The sequence below is a fragment of the Hyaena hyaena genome, unplaced genomic scaffold, assembly GCF_003009895.1.
Source record: "Hyaena hyaena isolate Hyena2069 unplaced genomic scaffold, ASM300989v1 scaffold_1074, whole genome shotgun sequence".
NCBI classification, from domain to species: Eukaryota; Metazoa; Chordata; class Mammalia; order Carnivora; family Hyaenidae; genus Hyaena; species Hyaena hyaena.
In genome coordinates this window covers 299,301-319,693 of record NW_024081711.1, presented here as the reverse complement: position 1 = coordinate 319,693, position 20,393 = coordinate 299,301, and the positions used below count along the sequence as shown (strand labels likewise).

Sequence of the window (20,393 nt, the reverse complement as noted above, 5' to 3'; positions counted from 1 at the left end):
GGGAGTGCCCCATAGATCTCTTCCAAATCCTCAGATTGCCCATTCACAGTATTCATCTAGAACATGACTACTTTTCATTTTCGAAGATGGAAAATGTGGGCTGGCTGTTTCTAGTCTGTGTTTATAGTCTGGGACTTATCCTCAGAGTTCTGTGCCTGTCAGGTTCCTGTGCTATCCAGAAGCTTCCTGGGTTAGATTTGTCAGTGTTGAAAGGCAGTTCTAGTTCAGAGTGACCTTTTGGTGATCTGTGAGGGGAGCATTTGGGGACCCAGAGACAGTCTAGTCTGAAACAGGAACATTTGGGTCAGGTAGACCCGGGTTGGGATCCACATTATCTCCCTTATTGGTTGTGTTGTTTGGTCAAGACATTTAACTGCTGGGGTGCTTAGGTGGCTCAGTCATTGAGCATCTGACTCTTGATTTGGCTCAGATCATGGTCCCAGTATCATGGGATCGAGCCCCACAATGGACTCTATGCTGAACATGGATTCTCTCTCTTTTTCTCTTTCTGCCTCTCTTCCCTGCTCATGTTCTCTCTCTCTCTCTAAAAAAAAATAATTATATAATTTTAAAAAGACATTTAACTGTTTTAACATTTCGTAACTTCATCTGCAAAATGGGAAGAGTGACGATACACACCTCATTGGACTGAGATGAAAATTAAATTAGTATGCACAGTGTGTTTGGCAGGCACTCAGACCCTGCTGTTGTTAGTAATGACCAACCATATTAGAGGGTGAGGAGACTTTGAACTTTGCAGTAGTGTGAGGTGAACATTTTTGTGTCCCAGATTTTTCTTTTGTAAACATTGTTTAAAAACTATTTTATCAGATTCAAAGTAGGTTTAAAATGCCTGCCTCTCTGTGAACAAGATTAAAGGAACATGAAAGACAGCTCATGCTGTATTTCCCCAGGTCAGTGTTACTGCTTCGTCACTAACAGAATGTGGGGTGATGTTAAGAGTGTCAGTGCTAGTATACTGCCTCTCCTGCCCCTGCCTCTCCATTGCGTCCCAAATTCCTCTCATACCACTGTAGCTCAGGCTGTTTGTTATCTCTTCCCTGCACTGCCTCCATGCTTATCCCCATTCGCTCCTTAAAATCCACCCTCTCCATGTGCCACTGTGAGTGCAGTCTTTGTGGAACAGATTTGATCGTTTAACAGTATGGTGGCTTCCCTTTGCTCTTAGGTTAAACAATGCAAGGCCCTTTGAAATGTGCCTCTGCCATCCTTTACCTCACCTGCCAGCACTTCCCCTTAGCCACAAGGTCAGATTTCCTTTCCTCTTGGCCCTGGGTCTCTGCATCAGCTGGCCCTGCTTCCATGAATGCTCTCCACACCTTGGGCCCTCTTGCCTTAGTGACTCCTCATCTTTTGGGTTTTTGGGGATATCAGATCTAATGTTTCTGTTTCAGGAAATGGTTCCCTGCCATCCCTCCCCACTCCTTGCTGTAAACATTCTCATGGTACTGTATTCTTCTGTCATTTCATATGTTTTTAAATCTGTATTTGTGTGATTATATGGTTAGTACTAGTACCAGCAGTAGACTGGAAGTCCTGCAGGGACACTGGGTCCCTGGTCCTTAGAGCAAGACTTGCCACATGTTCGGGGCTCTCTCAATGTGCAATGATTGCCTTGGGGTGGTCACAACCCACTCTTGCCCTTTTGCTGAGCCCTGCCCATCAGTCCTGTTGTAATATTGTTTGTGCCTGTCCCTTTCTCTGTCTCACAAACGGTCTCAGCTGGACCTTCATCTCACACTTGGGCAATGAGACCCTCTGCACAAGGCTTTCCATTTTTTTCATGCTACCGTGAAAGCTGTGGTCCTGGCTTAGAAGACCCACCGCTCTGCCAGTCTCGTTTTCCTCTTGACATAGCGCTGTCAGTCACATTGCACTGATGTTTCCTCCACCTGGAGTGTCCTCTACTTCCCTCTCCCCAAATCCTCTTCTGTACTGCAGATCCCCACTCAAATCCAACCCATTCTAGAAGATCGTCAATGTTTGGCTATATATACTGAGGGTTTCTGAGGTGTCCTTTCTTCCTGATTTGATTGGAAATCCCTTGGAAGGTGGAATAATGGATCTTAATTTTTGTCTTCATTACTTCAAGCCTTTTAAATTTTGGTTCCTTGTTAAATAGAACTATATTATTTCTATAATAAAAAACTTTGAAAATATAAATAATCCACATGAAAAAATAATTTTTAATTTTTTCATATACTGCCAACCGGAGATATTTTGGAAGGTATATATTCTTCCAGACTCTGTGGTTTTTGTGGATGTGTGGTTATGCATACATATATGGTATATACATATGTGGTCTTTTCATGTAAAATGGAAGCAGTGGGCTCTTTTTTTCACATAGCATTATATCATGAATACCTTTTTGTATCAAATAATTGTCATTGATCACTCTCAAATGGTAAAACTATGCAGGAAATACTGTCCTCATTGAAATAATTATGTCTTTAGAGCTTTCTTAAAATTTTAAATTCTATTTTTGTCATGGAATTGAACTTTTATCTGAGCTAGGGGGAAAAATAACAGTAAGTGATAATGCTGACATTGGAAATGAGGCAACACAAAGTTGTTTTTTTTTTTTTTATGTTGTTGCCTTTGAGATTAGAATTTATACAGAACCTGGAAATATTTTGAGAACTTGGTGAAAACAGTTTTGAGGTCAGTGTTGATGTGCTGACTGTGCTAACTGTTGTAATGATCTTATACTGGGGTAGGGCAGGTATTGTGGTTTATTTTTTATGACACACCTCTTGAATTCCAGAGCAGGGAGCAGAACTGTGTTTCTTCTTCCAGGTCCTCAGAAGATCAAAACTGCTGGCTTGTGAGATTGCCTCTCTTGGAATGTGGAAATAACTGTCTCTTCCCTCCTCTCACACACAAGTACTTAACCTATTGGATTTTTTAAAATGAGAGTTTAGTTTAGAAACAGGCTCAGCATGTATTGAGCTATAAGGTGGGCAGGTAGAAAGAGTAGAAACAATATTTATAGCAATGTTATAAAAAACTATATTAAATCATACATATTTTAGGTTGATTTGTGTGAAAATCTTTATTTTCAGAAAAGCTCTCTTTGTTGAAATATTACCAGTAGGATTTCTTTTTAAAACAAGTTCCTTTGGAGAATTAAAAATTATTCTGTTTATGAAAGTTTAATCTTATACTCAGTTTTCCAAAAACATGTTTACTACATCAGATGAGGTACTAACGTTATAATACATGCTCTGGAGGAAAAGTACAGTCTCCTGCAGACATCTACTTCCTTGTTCCTTCTCTGTGGTCTCAGGGCTCTGTTGTGGAGGTGGTCTCTGGTTTTGCAGCAGGTGTGTTTTGGGGCTGGGATGATCAGTATGCCTTTTCATGGCATTTTGTATTCTCATTAGATCTTACTTTTGGAGCAGTTCTTTTGACCGAAAGAGAAAGTGTACAGGGAACAACAATCAAGAAAAGTTCAAAGATGCTCAGTGTCTTTCTCCTCTGCTCCTGCCTCTGTTCCACTCTGAGGACCTGGCATATGTTAGGCCTCCAGGAAATGTTTTTTGAAGAGCTGATGCATAAATCCTGACCCTTGAGTTTCTAATTTACTCAAGAATGGGATTTCTTACTATTGCAGTGACTGACGGTAAAGTGTGCTGTGTCAGAGCTTAGTTAACATTGGCACATCATGTTACTCAGGTCCTTTCTTAAAATCAAGTCCTTTTAATACAGGGAGAAGACCATTGATATCATCTGATTCGGTTGCTTCTGTTTCTGAATGGAAAAATTGAGGACTTTGGTAGTGAAATGACTTCCTGTGTGCTTATATTCCAAGAATAGCAAAAACTGCTAAACGTGGAATATTTTTGGTTTCCTTCTCGTACCCTTACACTGACTCACCCTTTATTCAGCCCTTTCAAAATGTGGATGGGATAAGTTACTTGAAATTTTATTTCAAATTCGTTTGGGAATAAAATTTACCATATTTTGAAAGCATCTTTTGAGAACATCCTTCAATTGTCTAACAAAGTACTGCAGATGACCTCATGTTGCTGGTCATGAGAGAAACTTCAGCGTGTCTCTGACTCAGAATAATGACAGGTCAGCCTGTCCACTCAGGTGGACTTGTTGCAGTGTCATCTCCTTAGGAATGGGACTGTATTTTTGGTGATTTTTTTTCTGACTCTGGCCTGGTTTTTTTGGGCAGTTTATTCTGCCTTCCCATATTCTTTCCACTGGTTAATTTCATCTTGGACCTGCTCACAATGGTGTGTTGATAGCCCAGAGCACTCTTGAGAGGTCTCAATTAGAGAGATAGTATGGCTGATAAACATATATTTAGGAGATGAATGTGTTAGACATAGTGAGAAAGGATGATACTCTTGCTTTACTAGAGAGAGTTTGGTTTCCCCTGTAAATGATTATTCATACGATAAAACTTTTAAAAAGGATTCATTTTCATTAAGTTCAAAGTTAGTTGCAAAACGTAAAATTCTTCTCTTATAATATGTCACACAAGGAAATAAATGGCCTGGAAATGTATGGCTGCATGAGCCATTTACAGGCTCTTAGTAGCTAGTACAAAAGGTACTGATAATGAGGCCCACTTAACTCTAACTCTGCCATGGAATCTGGTTTGTCACTGTCTTATTTCTGAGTAGGAGAAAGATTGACAGTTTAGTAACACTAATGATCAGTTTTAGAAGTTTGATGTTTAACTAGGTTTCTTTACCCTTTCATGCTTGAAGGAGTACTTGGACCAAGTACACTGAAAACTGGACTCTGTCATAAGAGTATACTTACTGTCATGAGCACTGAGTAATGTATAGAATTGTTGACTCATTATGTTGTACGCCCAAACCTAATAAAACACTGAATGTGAATTATACTTCAACTTAAAAAAAAACTAGACCATGTCAGGTATAGTTAAAAATCTAGGCTAAATTTTTTTAATTCTGATTCGAAATGGAAAGTGTTTATACTGTGAGAGGTACTGTTCAACTGTACAAAGCTTTAGACTTTTTACAGTTTCACCAAGAAAGTAAATTTTTGCAAAACTATGGACTAGATGTGCTCTTTTAAAAATCTCAGGTAATGTTGAGTGTCAAATGCAAAAAAAAAAAAAAAGTTTCAAAGTCTCTCAAGTAGCACTGTAAAATGATTAGGCTCTGAAAATCAATTGGTTGAACCACTAAACCGAAGAATTATTTAAATAATGCAAACGTCTACCATGTATCTGGTCTTGTGGACACAGTTGTAGATTAATACCCTCACAGACCTGTTGTGCTAAGGGGAGAGCTGGGCAGAGAAACAACCTATTGTGCAGCTGTATGATTATGATGACAAAACACAGTTGCCAGGGGAAGATGCTCTGGGAGCAACTGTGGGTGCTTAGGATCTGGAAATGCTTTTTATAAGTAATGATCCTTGCACTGAGTCCTAGTGGGACGATTAGGAGTTGGTCTATCTTGAAGCTGCATGTGGAAAGGCCAGGAGGGGAGAGTAAGTGAAGCCTGTCCTGAGAACCTCCTGGAGTTTGGTGCAGGTGTGGGGAGGGCACAGGCTCAGCAGAGCTCAGTTGATGCCCCATATAGTGAGCCATTCAGGTGTTTTTCAGGAGGATCAATACATGATATTTTAAAAGAGCACTTTGACAGGACGCCTAGATGGCTCAGTCGGTTAAGTATCTCACTTGATTCCCGCCCAGAGGTTCATGAGATCCAGCCCCAGGACCGGTTCTGCAATAACAGCACAGAGCCTGCTTGGTATTCTCTTTCTTCCTCTCTGTCTGCCCCTCCCCTGCTCACTCTCTCTCTAAAAATAAACAAAAAAGTATTTTAAAGAGCACTTTAAAATTTGGAGGATAGATTGAAAGAGGATAAGATCAGTGGAAGAAAGATTCGTTTGGAGAATTAAGAGGAGACAAAGGAACTCTTCTGAAACAGTTCTAGCACAGTGCAGGGCACTGAGTGAAAACTTACCGATTGAACAAATGAGATCCAAAGTCCTACACCATGGTGTTGCAGGTTTTCAGAGAAGGGGAAGATCAGTGCAAATCAGAAGATCCAAGGTAAAGTCAGTCTGTTGACTTCTGAAGAAATCTATCAATTCCCTGAAATGATTGTAAAACTTTGTGCTCACATGCATTTTCTGAGAGTCATTAACTTTTGTCAGATTCATAAAAGATAACCGACCCTCTGAAAGGTGAAAAACCACTGGGTTAGATGTTAGCCTGGCAGAACAGGACCTTGTGTGATGCTCTGTAGAACTTTGTATTTAGTCATCTCAAAAAAGGGCTTAAATTTAAAGAAGATATCAGCTATTCTGATGACATTAAGCTGGAATAGATATCTTATTATGCCAGGAGTCAAAATACAGATTCAAACAGAACCCAACAATTTGGAGAAAAATGAACAAGAGTTGTAATCAGGTTCACAGACCAACTGTACTATAGTGGAAGTGGGATAGAAGATGCTCACGTTAATGACTTTGTGAGCTGTTGCTCCTTAAGAACCAGTGGGCATGGGGACTGAGGAAAGCCCTGGGAGTTCTGGAGTTATGCCTGGTGGTGAGCACTTCATGCCTAGAAGCCTCTGAGAAGAGGCAGAATCCCGGGTGAGTGATGCCGTATAGGAACATGAGAGAAGAGCATGCCACATTGGCCCTCAGAGATTGTTGGGAGTGCACAACGAACTATTTCCCTGTATAGAGACCCACAGAAAGTACACTTGCACAGGCCTCCCTCTGTGCTCTCAACAGAGGCCACAACTGAGAGCTCTGTTTCTATGGAAAAGTATGAAGTTAACAACAAAGAAAGATGAAGACACGAGGCCACTATTTCTTTCACTGCCCTGTTGTGTGTTCCGGGGGTGTGCTCTCACTTGGCACTGAAGTTCAGGAACACCACTGTGAGGAGAGGAGTTGATCATCTGGCTGCTTGGTCAGTGGTGCGTTTTGTGGCATTTGTGAATTTCCTATTCAAAAGTTGTGCAGGTTCCCAGCTGTGCCTGTGTATCCTGACCCTGGTTCTACGTATAGCTCAGTAAAATCTCAGAGCACATCCGAAGGGGTGCTAGGGACAATGTGAGAGAGCTTTACCTTAAGCACCAGAACTTAGTTTTACTCAGTTGTGACAATTTCATTAGATCTTAAGCATTGATTTACCGCAATTCCCATTTGTCATTACAACCGTTTTATAAAATTTTTTTAAATGCTTATTTATTTTTGGGGGGCGGGGAGAGAGAGAGAGAGAACGAACGCGGGGGAGGATCGCCAGAGTGGGGTGGGGGACAGAGGATCCGAAACAGGCTCTATGCTGACAGCAGAGAGCCGGATGCAAGGCTCTAAGTCGTGAACCACAAGATCATGACTTGAGCCAACGTCCGATGCTTAACTAACTGAGCCCCCCAGGTGCTCCTCGTTACCACCATTTTAAAGTCAGAGAGCAAGAATTGTTTCAGTTTGTTTGTTATATAGCTTGGGAACTTTTTTTTTCTATTCACATCCTTTTAACCTTAGACTCATCAAATACAGGATTCATCCTACACAGTTAGGTGTTTCCTGTCTTGTTAACCTTTAGTAGTTGCCAAACACTTTTTCCTTGTCAGCAAGCTGCATTACTTTTTTAAAAGCTCTTTTAAAAATCAATTATTTATATTTTTCTATGGAAACAAGTCCTATTTAATGTTGAGCTTCCTTGAAAGTAATATTACACTGTATGTTAACTAAATGGAATTTAAATAAACTTGAAAAAGGAAAAAACGTCAAGGTCTCTGTTTATAGTGAATATTAAATTAATTTGTAACTTATTTATTGAGCATCTAGAGTGGTGCTTAGAGTGAGAAGAAACTGAGGATTGGTTGTTGTTTCTCTTCATTTGTTTTTCACACCTGTCTTGACAAAAATGTGACAATTAGAGACTTTAGGAATCCTAATTTTAAGTTTCTGTTATTGTAAACATTAACCTTTTCTGTATTTTAGGACTTAGTAGGATCCTAGGGCTTTGTACAAAAGACATATGTAAATCTTCTAAATTATATTTAATTTATTTTTGAGTAGGCAGAATATTCAAAGTTCAGAACAGAACTTGATAACAGGCTCTCTTCTGCTACTGTCCCCAAGTTCCCCAGAGGCCCCCAGTTTTACCCTTTTTGTATGTTGTGTTTCCTTCAAAAAAGAGAAAGAGGTATCATTTGTCACTTGATTTTTTTTTTTTACGTTTCATGACTATTTAGATCTAGTGTTACAACAAAATTAGTAATTTCTTCCTTGAGTTTTTATTTATTTTTTAAATATTTTTTTGATGTTTTACTTATTTTTGAGAGAGAGAGAGAGAGAGAGAGACAGCATGAGCAGGGGAAGGTCAGAGAGAGGGAGACACGGAACCTAAAGCAGGTTCCAGGCCCAGAGCTGGCTGTCAGCACAGAGCCCAATGCGGGGCTCGAACCAACGAACCATTAGGTCTTGACCTGAGCTGAAGTCAGCCGCTTAATCGACTGAGCCACCCAGACACCCCTTCCCTGAGTTTTTAAAAGTGTGTGTTACAGGGCACCTGGGTGGCTCAGTCAGTTTCAGGCAGAAACCTAGGTGTCTGCCCCTTGGTTTCATCTTGGGTCAAGATCTTGCAGTTCGTGGCTTTGAGCCCTTTGTTGGTCGCTACTCTGACAGCATGGAGCCTTCTTAGGATTCTCTCTCTCTCTCTCTCTCTCAAAAAAAAAAAAAAAATGTATGTTACATTTTGGGGGCACCTGGGTGGCTCAGTTGGTTGAGTGTCTAATTTTGGCTCAGGTCATGATCATGTGGTTCTTGAGTTCAAGCCCTGCGTCAGGCCCAGTGCTGACAGCTCAGAGCCTGGAACCTGCTTCAGATTCTGTCTCCCTTTCTCTGCCCCTCCCCCTCCCCCACTCACACTGTCTCTTCCTCTCTCAAAAGTAAACATTGAAAATATTAATTAAAAAAATGTATGTTACATTTTGATGGCAGAGGTAAGTTTTCTGTTTTCCATTGGGGTGGTGAGCCAGAGTGACAAATGGTGGCCCTGAAGGGAGATAGCATGTGCGTGTCCTGAATGAAAGAGTAAGATATAGACCCCCCTTCCTTTGTGGGTTCCTTAATATTTGTATTTATAATATAGATACTTTCAGGGAAATATGTTAATTCTTTAACCCTTGATGCAAAAATTTTCAGAGACATTTCTCTGTGCTCTTGTTGAGGGGATTCTAGAGGGGAAGGAGGTTGATACAGATTACTCAAGGAGAAATTATTGAAACCATGAACTCAAACTGTTGGCTAAGAAGTTGCCAAGGATCTAGCCTGTGTCTGTGAGACAGTGTTGTATACTGAGTGGAACTGAATCAGAACTGGAGGCTAGAATCCTGCATGCTGTTGCACTAACATCATTTGGAGCTGTAACTATAAAGACTTGCTCCATGTTGTCTGTTCTCCGTTATCTGAAAAGCCCTCTTGTAAACACTCACCTATACCCCACATACACTGAAACAGAGCCTCTTTCTCGGTTTGTCACCATCTGGTATCAAATGTGCAGCTAACTGCTGGGGCTGCATAGACACCCAAAACACCTTTAGGTAGACAGTGTTGATTACACTGAGGTGCACATTTGATGAGAGGGAATTTTTCAAATAGGTAGTTACAGATTTAGAAACGCATTGAATGGGGGCCCCTGGGTGGTTCAGTTGGTTGAGCATCCGACTTCGGCTCAGGTCATGATCTCACGGTTCAAGCCCCGCATCAGGCTCTGTGCTGACAGCTCAGAGCCTGGAGCCTGTCCTCGGATTCTGTGCCTCCCTCTTTCTCTGACCCTCCCTTGCTCACGCTGTCTCTCTTTCTCTCTCAAAAATAAATAAAACATTAAAAATATTTTTTAAAGAAAATCATTGAATGAATTGATAGAAGAAAACCATGTTCCTTTTAGTTATGAATTTTTGAGTAATATCTAGGGATAAAAGACACTTCCTTCCTTTCTGAAGAGGATTTCAAATAGAATGGGGAAAGGGAGGAATTGCACTGCTTCCCTCACAATTGTGCGTTTTTTTTTTAAAAGGAAAATATCCCAATGAGCTCTTGATGACCAGGCATTCTTTAAACTGACAGCTGCTTGTGGAGTCTCCGTCCATTTCCTGTCAAATAAAATAGGGCAGGACCCTTCTTTAGTCATTACCTTACTGGAGCTTTTTAGCCTAATTTTAATTCAGAATGATGCAGAAAAGATTTATAAAGGATTTGGTGTGATTATTCATAACAATTAAACTTTGCTTATTAGTAAACACGTGAGCTACCCAGGTCCCTGACACCTCCTCCCGCTCCCCCCCCCCCCGCCCAAGGTGCAAAGCCCAGAGATAAGGCAAGCCAGGCCTTGTTGAGGAGGGTGTGTACCAACAGCGAAACAGGAAGCTGTGCTTAGCCTGGCTTGCCTGGAGGTTTCCAACTCTGGTCAGGTGTGCTGAAGTCCCGGCAAGAGACACGGCTTGCTCTGAGCCCTGGCAGCCACACTGCTCAGCATAAATGCTTCAAATTGTCAGTAACTGATGTGTAGAGAGAAGTATGACTGCATTACAGCTTAAAGAGCTGTCCCACTCAGGTCTCTACCGGAGAAGACGAGATCGCCCTGATAGTGTGAGACTAAATGGGTTACCGGAGGAAGAGCTAAGGTGAGTGCAAAGTCATGGTTGGCTGGAGGTCAAGACACCTAGTGATTGCCGCCTCAGTGGATGCAGCAGTGGGGAATACACATTGAAGAGGTTCTACTGGCACCTCTTAGTCTGTAATTAAAGGTTGAACACAGTCCCCAGATTGTGCTGGATTGGAACTGTGCAAAACTAGAACTCATTTTTCCATTTCTTCACAAACCCTGTAAGTTGTTTTAGCTGTTCCCCCAAACTGCCGTGTTGTGATGTCTTTAAAAATTATATAATCATCAAAGTAATATTTAAATTGGAAACAATTTTTCCCCCTTAGTTTAAAGATAGATTGCTTTGGCTTATTAGAACATGTTTCTGTGAGGAGTTTTTCTTTGAATTTTGGTGGTGAGATTAGTTTATGATGTTTTGAGTGGGGGTTGGGGGTGTTCATAGAGCATTCTTTGTTATTGAAATGAATTCAGCATAGGAATGCAGAAACTATTGAATGTAACCTAGGAAGGAAGGTCATCAAAAATCTGAAGACCATTTTAACTAAAAGGTTAAGGTTTTTATTTTTGTTTTGTTTTGTTTTCAGAGTTAATTTGCCTCCAATTTTAGTTTTTGTTACAGCTATTGAGAATTGTTTTTATATTTCTAGGTTCTAAAAAGTCCCTGTAACATTAAAGTACGAAGCTAACTTTGAAAGGTTTTCTGGGATGATGTGTTCCTGTTTTAGTGCTGACAGGAGGCTGCAGTAAAGAGAGACTTCCTTTTTTTATTACGTTTACTGTATAGTCCTTAAGTTGTTTATGGACTCATGAGTTAAGTATTTGAATATTTCAACTAGATGGTGAGAAGGATATTTACATGCTGTAGATTCTCTTTTTTCTATAACTTCATTTTTAGAGTTTGTTTTAAATTCTATATTTAAATTTGACAGGGAAAAATTGTCAGGAATGCTTTTTTAAACTTCTGTAAGTTTGTATTTGTCTTATAGCCAGCTACATATACTATGGGAGCTGTACTTTGGGAGGGAAACATTTACTTGAAAATTATTAACTCTTTCATTAACTTTTGAAAAGTATAGTAGCATTAAAGGACCATTATCGATGCTAATAACATTATTAGATTATATTCCTTACTATGTCAGGTGTCTCTTAGGTACATTTTATTGTATCAACTTTGAATTGATTGGATTAGGCAGAATTTAAGCCTTCAGAGTTAAAATTGTTACAAATTTTATGAGGTTTAGTGAAAATATTGAGCTTTCTCTTGTTAACCAGATAGGCTATTAGAAGTGTCCTCTGAAATCAACATATACAGTAGACTCCAAACTACTCTTGAGCCAGAGTGAAAAGTTACCAGAAACTATTTTAATTTCAGATTTGGGGTCCTAAGGAATTTCATTTTTTAAAAAAATTAAGCTATATAAAATAATATTTGAGACCAACCATATTTTATTTATTTTTCAGACAGTAGCAAAAGTACTCATGAATAAAATTGCCTTTATGCTCAAGAAGGTAGTTATTTTTATAATGACCTTTGAAACAACTAGATATTTTTCTTTTGTCTTAGACTTTAAATCAAAGGAGGGAGAATATATTTTTCTTGAGAGAAGTGCGGGAGGGGCAGAGGGAGAGAGAGAGAAAAACAGAGAGAGACAGAGAGAGAGAGACAAAATCTTAAGCAGGCTCCATGCCCAGTCCAGAGCCTGACACAGGACACAATCTCACCACTGTGAGATCTTGACCATGAGATCATGACCTGAGCCGAAGTCAGGAGTGGGACACTTAACCAACTGAGCCATCCCAGTGCCCCACTGAGGAAGAATAATTCTAAAGAAGTATTGTTTGTTTGTTGAATTAAGGGGAAACATTTTTCCACCCATTCTGGTGATGTAGTTCCCTGGTGATAATAAGGGACTTATGTTTCTGTGATTTCTCTGTCCGCTGCTGCAGAGAGAATGACCATTATTCCTTACTTTATATATTTTTTAAAAAAATTTTTAATGTTTATTTTTTAGATAAAGAGAGACAGAGTACAAGCAGGGGAGGTGCAGAGAGAGATGGAGACACAGAATCTGAAGCAGGCTCCAGGCTCTGAGCTGTCAGCACAGAGCCCTACTCGGGGCTCAAACCCAGACCCTCAAACTGCGAGATCATGACCTAAGCCAAAGTTGGATGCTTAACCTTCTGAGCCACCCAGGTGTCCATATTATTCCTTATTTTAGGAGTGTGGTACTTAGCTAGTAAAAGTAGGCAATTGTCTATTTTTCCATGGACTTTTTATCAATTTAGAGAATCAGGTTGTTTGTTTTTCTAATTTCATAGTAAACCTATTTTTAGCATTAAATCAAGTTTCTTAGCTAACAGGAATTAGGGAGGTTAGGGACTTTGAAATTAGGCATACCCATTTCAGCACCACCCTTTTGGACAAGTTAATGTAATCTTGTTGAACCTCAGTTTGTTCCTCTTTAGAACAAGGATAAAAATAACTGCCATTATTGAGCATCATTTACTATCTTGTAAATTTCTCACCACCAACCTGCAGAGGTAGGGGCATTATTACATTCTGCATGGTGGTGTAGGATTAATTGCTTTCATCCACTATTCAACTAATTTTTATTAGGAGCGTACTCTGCTAAATAAGGATGCAGTGATGAATCGGACAAAGTTCTTCCCCTCAAGGCGTGCCAAGGTTTTGGCACATGGACTGTGACCACAGGTGCTTTTCATGCAAGCAGTTGTTTGACTTTGATAAATGTAAACATTTATATTTGATAAATCAAACATCTCTCACACCACCTCAGTATTGCACAAGACCCATTCCTGCTCACATTCCTTCTCACTCTCCTGTTCACTTTCTTGGCATGTTTATGAACTCTAACAGAATGATCAGAAACTAAAAGAGCTATGCTCATTGCCAGAGAACATTTTTCTTGTAAGTTAAAATAAAAGACTGAAACAAAATACTAGTGTTTAAAGAGGACTGTGAAAGACATGAAAACAACCCTGGCTTCAAACTGTGAAAGACACCATGAAAAACACTGACTTTATAGATTTTTATTTTTAAACACTAAATATAACCTAAAACTTACCCTATTGCATACTTTGTACAATAGACCATTTCCCTATTTGAGGGTTATGCTATGGCAATTTATCTTATTTAAATAGTAGTTGTTACTACCAGTAGAAAGCATCCTCTGGGCCTTTGTCTTGAGTTCTAGAGCATTTCCTTAAGTTTGGCTAGATTCTAACATGGCAAAGAAACCATTGGAAATTTTTTCCCTTATGAAGCTCAATGTTAAGGATTTGGTTAAAGCATGGATGTTCGTTTGTACCCAAGACTTTATATAAAGGTTGTGTATACACATACAGATCGTCTTTCTGTCCAGTTCTCATGATCTGGATAGAACTGGTATGACTTTCAAATTTAAGCAAGGGACTTATTAGCACGACATAGCTCACACTTTTATGTCATTGGACTCAGAACTTGTTCTGACTTTCACACCTCTAAAGAGCATTCACCCTTTTTTCCTTGGAATTTGTGATCTTCAAAAATCGCATCTATGATGTACTGTTGGACGCTTGGGTGGCTCAGTCAGTTGAGTGTCCTGACTCTTGCTTTGGGCTCAGGTCATGATCTCATGGTTTGTGGGTTTGAACCCCATGTTGGCCTGCTTGGAATTCTCTGTCTTCCTCTCTCTCTGCCTCTCCCTTGAGTGCGTGTGTATACATTCTTTCTCTCTCAAAAATAAACAAACATTTAAGATATATACTTATAAATATACTTTTTAGCTATTTATTCCATCCCTCAAACTATGTTGCACCCAGACACCTTGTTTTTAGAGAAATCTGAATGAAAAACACACCTAACACAACACACACACACACACACACACACACACACACACACCCTTTAAAATTCTCATTCACTTTTGCTCTCTCTCAGGTATAAAGGATCTGTAAGTAACTAATTGGGGACACCTCAAAAGTCAAGTCTTTGCAGGTTAGGTCCAAAACATAGTTTACATAGAAACATTAGCCAAATCTGGCCCACTGGCTGTTTTTGTATGGCCCATGTGGATTTTATAGTTTTCAGTGGTTGAAAAAAATTAATATTGCATGACATACTGAAAATTACATGAAATTCAAATTTCACTGTCCATAATAAGTGAACTTTTTTTAATGTTTATTTTTGAGGGGTGTTTGGGTGGCTCAGTCGATTAAGCATCCAACTTTGGCTCAGGTCATGATCTCATGGCTCGTGGGTTTGAGCCTCACATTGAGCTCTGTGCTGACAGCTCAGAGCCTGGAGCCTGCTATGGATTCTGTCTCCCTTTCTACCCGTCCCCCACTTGTGCTCTGTCTCTCTGCCTCTCAAAAATAAACAGCATTAAAAATATTTTTTTAATGCTGTTTATTTTTGATAAAGACAGAGAGCAGGAGAGGGGCAGAAAGAGAGGGAAACACTGGATCCGAAGCAGGCTCTGCACTGATGGCATCAAGCTCCATACAAGGCTTGAATCCAGAAACCGTGAGATCATGACCTGAGCTGAAGTCAGACACTCAACCAACTGAGCTACCCAGGCGCCTCATGAATGAAGTTTTGCTGGAACAAAGCCAAGCTTATTTGCATGGTTGTCTCTAGTAGCTTCCTGCTACAGTGGCATTAGACCCTTGGTCTAGTGCTAAGATATAAAACCCTTCTGTCTTTCTCTATTGTTCCTTTAGTTAGGCACCTACTCTCTCCACTCCCAGTTAGATTTGTTATACCTGGATAAAATCAGGGCTGTGTCAATGTTTAATTTTTCTTTAATGTTTTATTTATTTCTGAGAGAGAGAGAGCATGAGCAGGGGAGGGTCAGTGAGAAAGGGAAACACAGAATCTGAAGCAGACTTCAGGCTCTGAGCTAGCTGTCAGCACAAAGCCTGACATGGGGCTCGAACCCACAAACTGTGAGATCATGACCTGAGCCGAAGTCGGACGCTCAACCAGCTGAGCCACCCAAGCGCCCCAGGGCTATGTCAATATTGAAATGAGTGGGGATAAAAAGAAAAAAATACTTTAAAGTTTCTATCCCTACATGAAGTTGACTAGATACATCAGTAAGAATTTATTTACTTGTTAGAACTTCTTACTGGCTATCCTTCCCTGCACTTTTTGTGATGGAACTGGCCAACAAAGAGTAGGAGGAAATGCAAAGTAACCTTTACTTTCTGGTTATTAGGTAAACCTTCTGAGCTCTTATCTTTCTAGATATAGGACATAATCATTCTTAAGTAGTAGGAATGTCCTTGGGGTGCCAGGGTGGCTTGGTCAGTTAAGCGTCTGACTCTTGATTTTGGCTCAGGTCATGATCTCACGGTTCATGAATTTGAGCTGCATGTCGGGCTCGTGCTGGCAGTGAGGAGCCTGCTTGGGATTCTCTCTCCCTCTCTGCCCCTTCCCACTTGCACTGTATCTCTCAAGACAAATAAATAAAAACTTAAAAACAAAAGTAGTGGGAATGTACTTGAATTGGTTTGAGAGTAGAAACCTCAGATCATGTGTTCTGAATAATGCATTCCCATTGGGTGAGCCCTTGTTATGTGTCAGGCACTATATGAAGAATTTTCATATGGGGGGGTTGTTTGTTTTTTAACTCACAATTCAATAAGGGAGGAAGAAGAACCTAAAGTTGGAAAAGGTAATCATCCTTATTAACCAGTTCCTGGTTAATTAATTAAGATTAATATTTAATCTTCCTAACAATGAACACATCACATAGTTAATAACAAATATGTTTTCTCTGAAAGATGTATCCATTTTTTTAGTGTTGTTTTTTTTAAAGGTACTAGTGCTTTCGTATATGTGTTTAAGAGTGTAATATAGACAAACACACACAGTTGGGGGGGGAGCGGAATCATGCTGGAACATTATTCAGCCTTGAAAAAAAAGGAGGAAATCCTGCCATTTGTGACAACATGAATGTACCTTGAGGGCATTATGCTGAGATAAGTCAGAGAGGGAGGCACAAATACTGTATGATATCACTTTTATGTGGAATCTAAAAAAACTCACCTTGTGAAAACAGTGTTTCACAGATTGAAACCAGAATGTATGTTACTAGGGCCTATGGGCTGGGGGTGTTGAGCAGATGTTTAAAGGGTACAGACTTGCAACTAACAGATAAATTAGTCTTGGATATCCAGTACCCAACATAATGATTACAGTGAACAGTACTGTATTAAACACTTCAGAATTGCTAAGAGATTAGATTGTAACTCTACTCAACACAAAAAGGAAATGATAATTATGTGACATTGTAAAGATGTTAGCTAAAGCTACCTTAGCAATGATACCATAATATACAAATGTATCAAACAACAGACTGGGTTAGCTTTCTCAAAATTATACAGTGTCACTTGTATCTGAGTTACACAGATGTTTCTAAAATAGTGTGATCCACAAGTATTTATATTGTAATAATTGGTTTTACAGGCATACCCCTCCTCAACCTGCTCACTTACCTGTCCCTCTCCTATATTCCTCACCATTCATAGAGAGAGGATTCTCCAAAGCCAGAGGCCTGGCCTTATTTCTGTTGCATCCCTAGCATCTACCATATTACCTAGGTCATCACTGTCCAATAGCTATTCCTCATTTTATGAGTGAAGAAATGAGAAACTAAACAGGCTTAGAGGTACCTCTTATATCTACCAAAGTATCATGATCAAAAAGATCATGGTCATTTTGTTTTTCAGGAGTTTGGGGAAACTAATTTTTTATAGGAGAATGTATTTTCCTCATTATCATCTAAAATATTTCTGTATAGTTTAGAGAGTATATGCTAAAGTTAAAAATAGCAATGTTAGTGAAAGGAATAATTAAAAGAAGTGAAAAGTCTTTAGATAAGGATCCCTTTTCTGTTTCTCTGTAAAGCTAGGAGACATTTAGGAATGAACCTCAACTTCAACAGAATCAATTTGTGAATTTGTTGTCAATAAACATAAAATTTTCTGAATGATTTACTGAGACAATTAAATGCTGATTTTAATCATTATAATTGCTTTCCTATTGGTTTAAAAACACATACAACGTCTTAAAGTATCATTTATAAATCACTTATAGGAGCACCTGGGTGGCTCAGTTGGTTAAGCGTCCGACTTCGGCTCAGGTCATGATCTCACAGTTCATGGGTTTGAGCCCCACGTCAGGCTCTGTGCTGACAGCTCGGAGCCTGGAGCCTGTTTCGGATTCTGTATCTCCCTCTCTCTCTGACCCTCTCCTGCTCATGCTGTCTTTCTCAGAAATAAATAAAACATAAAAAAAATTAAAAAAAAAATAAATCACTTATAAAAACAAAAAATAGCAGTTGACTAATACTTGCACTTTACCTACATTATTTGGATAAATGCTATTAAAATGAAACCATATTATTTATTTTGTATATATTTACATATACAAATATGTATTTTGAAAACAGTCACTTATTGTATATCTGTGAGACCCAGTTTAATGCTGTGATTAAACTTTGAGGGGTCCCTGGGTGGCTCAGTAGGTTGAGCAGCTGACTTTTAATTTCACCCAGAGTCTGCTTGAGATTCTCTCTGCCCCTCTCCCCCGCTCTCACTCACTCACACACACACACACACACACACACGCACACGCATGCGCGTGCTCTCATGCACACATGCTTAAAAAATAAATAAGTTTTGAACCTGAGTATTCTTTTATAGAATATCTATTTTTGGGGGTGCCTGGATGGCTCAGTTGGTTGAGTGTCCAACTCTTGATTTCAGCTCCAGTCATGATCTCATGGTTCGTGAGTTGGAGCCCTACATCAGCCCTGCGCTGACCATGCAGAGCCTGCTTGGGATTCTTTCTCTCTCCCTCTCTGACCCTCCCCTGCTTGTGCACATGCTTCCTCCCTCCCTCACTCTCCTCCCCTCCACTCTCACACGCGTGCTCTTTCTGTAAAAAAAAAAAAAAAAAAAATTAAAGAATATCTGCTTTTAGAAATAAATACTGAATATGTTTTCAAATAAATATACAACTCCTTACATCTTTTTAAGGCCATGTTGGTTTCCTAGAGCTGCTGTAACAAAGTACGACAAACTGGGTGGCTTCAAACGGCAGACTTACTGTCTGACAGTTCTGAAGACAGAAGTCAGAAATCAGTGTGTCAGCAGGGCCACACTCCCTCTGAAATCTGAAGGAGAGAATCCTCTTCAAGCTTCTGGCATTTGCTGGCATTGCTTACTTGTAGATGCATCGCTCTAATCTCTACCTCTTTTGGGGCTCCTGGGTGGCTCATTTGGTTGGGCGTCCGACTTCGGCTCAGGTCATGATCTCACAGCTCGTGGGTTCGAGCCCTGCATCAGGCTCTGTGCTGACAGCTCAGAGCCTGGAGCCTGCTTCGGATTCTGTGTGCCTCTCTCTCTCTCTCTGACCCTCCCCTACACATGCTGTTTCTCTCTGTCTCTTAGAAATAAATAAAACATTAAAAAAATTTTAATCTCTACCTCTTTTATAACATGGCTGTCTTCTCCATATGTGTCCATGTCTTCACACGGTGTTCTCCCCATGGGTGTGTCTTATCTTTGTGTCTCCTTCCCTCTTCGGGTTAAGTACACCAGTCATCTTAATTTGTATCTTTTTTTTTTTAAATGTTTTATTTATTTCTAGGAGAGAGAGAGAGACAGCGTGAGCAGGAGAGGGTCAGAGAGAGAGGGAGTCACAGACTGAAACAGGCTCCAGGCTCTGAGCTGGCAGTCAGCACAGAGCCCGATGCGGGGCTCGAACCCACTAACTGCGAGATCATGACCTAAGCGAAAGTCGGACGCTTAACCGACTAAGCCACCCAGGCGCCCCTCTTAATTTGTATCTTAATTATATCTGCAAAGACTCTATTTCCAAATAGGATCTTATTCACGGTACCAGGGGGTCAGGATGTCAACGTATCTTTTTAAAGTTTTTATTTTTGAGAGAAAGAGAATGTGAGCTAGGGAGGGCAGAGAGAGAGAATGAGAATGAGCTCCATACTCACTGTCAGTATGGAGCCTGACATGGGAGCTCAAACTCATGAACTGTGAGATCATGACCTGAGCCGAAACCAAGAGTTGGATGCTTAACTGACAGGCCCCCCAGGCACCCCATCAACATATTTTTTCAGAAGACGGAATTCAACTCACAGGAGTGGGTTTTTAGTAGAGTGTACATAAAGATTAAAAATCAGTCTGCTGTGCAGTGTTTTAAGAAACAGCCTTATTGAGGTTGAACTAATGAACCTCAATGAAGTGCATGATTTTAATGTGCAGTTTGATCAGTTTTGACAGGTAAACACTGATACTTTTACCACAATCAAAATAATGAGCACACTCATCATCCCCAAAGCTTCCCTCTCTCTCCTTTCCCTGCATCCTTAGGAACTTTGATCTGCTTTTTGTCATTCTCGATTACTTTGCATTTTTAAGGATTTCATGGAATCATACGATAATGTGCTCTTTATTTTGATTTGGCTTTTTATTTCAGCATACTTGTTTTGAGATCCATCCATGTTGTTGCCTATATCAACAGTCCCTTCCATTGTGTCTTTGAGTGATTTTCCATTTTATGGGTAAGTTATAATCTGTTTAGACTGTCGCTTGCTGGTTGACATTTGAGTTGGTTCCAGTTTTGAGCTATTACAAATTAAGTTGCTATGAACGTTCTTGTACAAGTCCTTGCAAGGACATATAGTTTCATTTATCTTGGGTAGAAGGACTGGTTGTTAGG

General features: G+C 39.9%; 1 protein-coding gene across 4 annotated transcripts in view; it reads left to right on the top strand.

Annotated features, from left to right (window-relative positions):
• Positions 1-20,393, top strand: part of LIMS1 (LIM zinc finger domain containing 1) — a 161,113-nt gene that overhangs the window by 77,925 nt on the left and 62,795 nt on the right. The window contains exon 1 of one of the 4 annotated variants that reach the window (XM_039222203.1): positions 10,463-10,664. The exons of the other annotated variants lie outside the window; for them this stretch is intronic. Within the exon in view, the coding sequence (XP_039078134.1) occupies positions 10,558-10,664 (107 nt within the window). The 5' untranslated portion in view covers positions 10,463-10,557. Of the gene's footprint in view, positions 1-10,462; positions 10,665-20,393 lie in introns of those variants that run through there. 4 annotated transcript variants of the gene reach the window in all.